The 5000-nt window shown below is 32.9% G+C and overlaps 1 protein-coding gene across 1 annotated transcript in view; it reads right to left on the reverse strand.

Annotated features, from left to right (window-relative positions):
* The window catches only part of LOC137623061 (nephrin-like), a 735729-nt gene that overhangs the window by 83274 nt on the left and 647455 nt on the right, over positions 1 to 5000 (reverse strand). Inside the window, exon 17 of the mRNA XM_068353701.1 lies at positions 391 to 523. Coding sequence (XP_068209802.1) covers positions 391 to 523 — 133 coding nt within the window. The remainder of the gene's footprint in view (positions 1 to 390; positions 524 to 5000) is intronic.

Genomic DNA, 5000 nt, shown 5'->3' on the forward strand with positions numbered 1-5000 from the left:
ATTATAAAATCAGGAGACAAGGATTCATTTATTCACTTTTATTGTTTGTGAAGAAGCCACTGTACACAATCTATAACGTATAGTATACAATCACAATACCTTGATGGCTATAATCTGCTGGGCATTCATCGAAAACTTAATAAATATATACCAACAAGATAATAAACAATCAGTAATGCTATATCACCCTCCTAATATCCAGAATAATATCTGTATTGACTCTGCTAATATCATTATAATTTGAATGAAGTTCGCATTTCTACGTAACACTCAAAATTTTACCTAATTTTCCACCTTATATGTTACTAAAAATATATAAAATGCGTAATTGTAATCTTTTAAAATCTACATATTTACATACATAAATACATAACTGAATCCGATACTTACCTATTGTGAGCATACGCGTCCTTAGTCCACGTGACCTTAGGTGTGGGATTGCCCGAAGCGGAACATTCGACGCTGAGGGCCCCATTTTGGCCAACAGTCGACCTCTCGGTTGACTGCACGTGATACGGACCATCTGGAGAGACAGGGAGAAAGAGAGAGAGAGAGAGAGCAAAGGCATTAGAAGAAGTCGTAAGCTGTCTTCACTCTCGAGAAAATAATGATCTCATCAGAAGTTAATCTAAAATTTATAGCTTCTTTCGTGAAGCAAATAATTGAACCAAATCTACAAAGAACAGAATAATTAATGAAGAGGTTTGTGAGGGAACTCATGAATTATGGAAATGTGTAATGAATTTGATTTTCATTATTGGTTGAATACATCTCGTTTCATTTATTCTTCCCCATTCAGCAAAAGTCCTTAGTTACAATTTCTTGAAAGAATAACTACACATAGATAATCAAAGGAGAGACGTTGGGTGTTCCTGATTGTCGTTAACATTTGAAATGGGAAGGCTTTTTTTCTTATTTTTCCAAAGGATGATTATAATTTGAGCACCCCCTTCCAAAAAAAAAAAAAAAAAAAACATTAAAATCTTTGAATCACGATCTCAAGTATACTATAATATCCCACCAACTTCTGATAAGATGAAACACATACTGTACATGCATACCCATACACAAATATGCATGCGTTTATATGCGTATGTATGTATGTATATATATATATATATATATATATATATATATATATATATATATATATATATATATATATATATAATATATATATATATATATATATATAATATATATATATATATATATATATATATATATATATATATATATATACACAAACGCAAACAGATACATGTATTCATATGAGATAAGAATACGATTATGAATAAACACAGTTAAGCCTAAATATAATTCTACTAATGTACAAAAACATCTTTTCTTCAATAAAACAATTTTCGTTACTAAAAATAATTCAAGATTTTATTTATAAAAGAGAGGATATTTGGACCACTTTAGTCAAAATATGATCCCATTTACGCCATGCCTAAACGAAAGTAGCCATTTCAAATATGCTGCAATTTTATAGAACGTTTTAACGAGCCTGTATTATTATTATTATTATTATTATTATTATTATTATTATTATTATTATTATTATTACAACCCTAGTTGGAAAAGCAGGATGCTATAAGCCAAAGGGCTCCCGCAGAGAAAAATAGCCCAGTGAGGAAAGAAAACGAGGAAATAAATAGACTACTAGAGAAGTAATGAACAATCAAAATAAAGTATTTTAAGAACAGTAACAACAATAAATAAGATATTTCATATATAAGCTATCATTATATCCCAACCGTCAACAATGACTATTGTACTAAATCGATTTACTGATTACAATATTCAGGACGTCTTTTCTTACTAATTGATTATGGAAGAACCAAGATGCTGGAATGTTGAGTGCTTTTAGTTTATTCATAACTTTTAGTTCATTTTCAAATTCAAGTACATTACTTCTACTATCTATTTGCATTACTGGCCCCCGAGGTGGACACCCCGTTGCAGGATTCTATCATTACTATTACTGGTAGCTACTAGTTGGAAAATCAGGATGCTATAAGCCCAAAGGCTCCAACAAGGAAAATAGACCAATAAGGAATGGAAACACGGAAACACATAGAATAGTGTGCTTAAGTGTACCCTAGAGAATGAGAACTCTACCCCAAGACAGTGGAAGATCACAGTACAGAGGCTACGGCACTTTCCAAGACTAGAGAACAATGGTTTGATTTTGGAGTGTCCTTCTCCCAGAAGAGCTACATACTACAGCTAAAGCCTCTCTTCTACCCTTACAAAGTGGAAAGCAGCTACTAATCAATTACAGTGCAATAGTTAAGCCCTTGAGTGAAGAATTTTTCGGTTATCTTAGTGTTGTTAGGTGTGAGTGGAAAGAGTAGAATGTATAGATAAACCACACAAGTTGATGTATGTGTAGGCACAGGAAAATGAACCGTAATCAAAGAGGGATCCAATGTAGTGCTATTTGGACAAAAAAGGACCCAATAACTCCCTAGCTGTAGTATCTCAACGGATGGCTGGAGCCTTGCCCAACCAACTACCATTATCATATACTGTAATATGGTTAGCGTCAAGACGTTGACTCATCTGTTACTGCTTTTCAAGGTGTAGCGCTACCTGCTTACTATACAATCTATGCGCATTATTTCTCCTCGTTGCAGTAAAGTCAGTGAAAGGTTCTTGGTGCATATGAGAATGATAAGGCCAGTGTTAAAATGCTCTTCAAAGTATCACTGTTTTTCTCAAATTGATGAGTACTACATGACGAAAAAAAATGTCCCTTCAACGCTTCCTCTGACAACATCGTCGGGGTATTGAGAGCAAAAATAACACATGTTTATTTTCTGAAAATTTCAAATGAAAGATCATTGCGTGTGGACTAAGTAAACGGCAAATGAGAATATTCAAACCCTCTCCAGTATAAGGTGATTTGGGCATCTTTAATTCTATGATCTGGAAGATTCAAATACCTGGAATTGTATTTTTCAAGGAAACTTTATTTTGGGAAGAACTTTCGACGACGTTCTTTTGGGATCAATGCCACAGGATTCCAACAAATATCTTCCGAGGTGCCCGAGACGTAATAATATGTTCCGGCCAAAACATTGGAAAAAGGATACAGAATTCCCCGAAGATATTAGGAAAATGAATAGAATTCCCGAGGGGAAACATCACGAAAAAGAAACAAAAAAATAGATGTCAAAAGACTCCATTTGAAAAAAAAAAATAAATACAATCTCTGAAAGGAAAGTATTGGGAACAAAATTTATGGGAATTTGATAGGAATGACATTATCAGATATTGACAGGAATAATCTCAGGAAGACCATTCGGCAATACAACATAACTTATTCAGAGCCATCCATAGTAAATAATGCTAATAAAAATATAATTCTTAGTAAACCTAAGGTAAGGGTTTGTTATTATTATTATTATTATTATTATTATTATTATTATTAGCTAAGCTACAACCCTAGTTGGAAAAGCAAGATGCTATAAGTCCAAGGGCCCCAACAGGGAAAAATAGCCCAGTGAGGAAAGGAAATAAGGAAATATATAAATGACGAGAACAAATTAACAATAAATCATTCTAAACACAGTAACAACGTCAAAACAGATGTCATATTTAAACTATTAACAGGTTATTATTTTTTTCTTTTCAAATATTGTAAGAATAGTGTCCAAGATAGCATATTTTCAAATCGCCATCAATGTCTGGAGAAGGAGAAAAAGAATTGTCGGCTTCTACGTTTATCGAGACCCGTTTATTTGTTCTTCAGACATCCTACTGACGTAAAACCAAAGACGCACAGATCGACAAGGGTGAAGGAAAATACCCTCCTTTCAACTTTGATGGTGGGTGTAAAAATGGAATGAAAGTTCTGACGAAACAACCGAGTTCTGAGAAAATGTTCTAAAAAGGAAGCGTATTTGACATAATTCCATTTTAACATAATACAAGGTTAAAAAATCAATAAGCTAAAAAAAGGGGGGAAAACTTCTGAAGAAAATAGTGGGGAAATATACAATAAAGACGATAAATGACGAAAAAAAAAAAGGTATAACAATAGATTATTCTAAGGTAAACAATAGAAGAAATGGAAAAAACGTGTTTGACGGGAAAAACACTGGGAAAAGGGAAAGAGAATTTCCAGGAGAAAACATTATGGAAATGAAAAAGATTTCCACGTGAAAGCATTATGCAAAAGAAAGCCAGAAAATTGAAAGAAAACATGAAAAAGAAAGTGAAGACAACGAAGGGTATTACAAATGGAAGAACATCGCGAAAAAACTTGAAAATGTAAAAAAAATTCGAAGGGTGTAAAAAGGAGTAGCAAATAGATTAAAATAACAGGGAAATATGAAAGCTGTGAAGAGAGAGAGAGAGAGAGAGAGGAGAGAGAGAGAGAGAGAGAGAGAGAGAGAGAGAGAGAGAGAGAGATGAACATAAAGCATAATGAAACCTGAAGTTGGGTACAATAAAAATGTACAAAGGTTGAAGCTATACAGGAGAAAGGGTAAAAAAAGCTATACAGGAGAAAGGAGTAAATAGAGAAACTGACTACTGTAAGAAAACATGTAAACTAGCTAAAAGGAAATTGAAAATACATGAAAAAAAAAAAACACAAAACAGCCAATAACAACCAATGCTAACAATTATATCGATATCTAAAACAATGAACGAGAGAATTGAACACAAAAAAAGGACACCAAATCCAAACTGTATAATTTTTTTTTTAAGAATGGCGAGGCAATTTTTGAAGATGAAAATGAGGAAATAGATAACTAAAATTTGCTTCTTTAAATGGTTATCTTCACAGAAAACCCAAAATAGCGTCTAAAAATTTATATCTTCGCAGAAGTCAATAACTAAACATTGCTCCCCAAAACTGACATCTTCACAGAAATATATCTAAAGATTGCTTCCAAAAACTGACATCTTCACAGAAATATATCTAAAGATTGCTTCCAAAAACTGACATCTTCACAGAAATACATATCTAACGACTGGTTCCAAAA

This window comes from Palaemon carinicauda, chromosome 30, assembly GCF_036898095.1.
Source record: "Palaemon carinicauda isolate YSFRI2023 chromosome 30, ASM3689809v2, whole genome shotgun sequence".
NCBI lineage: Eukaryota > Metazoa > Arthropoda > Malacostraca > Decapoda > Palaemonidae > Palaemon > Palaemon carinicauda.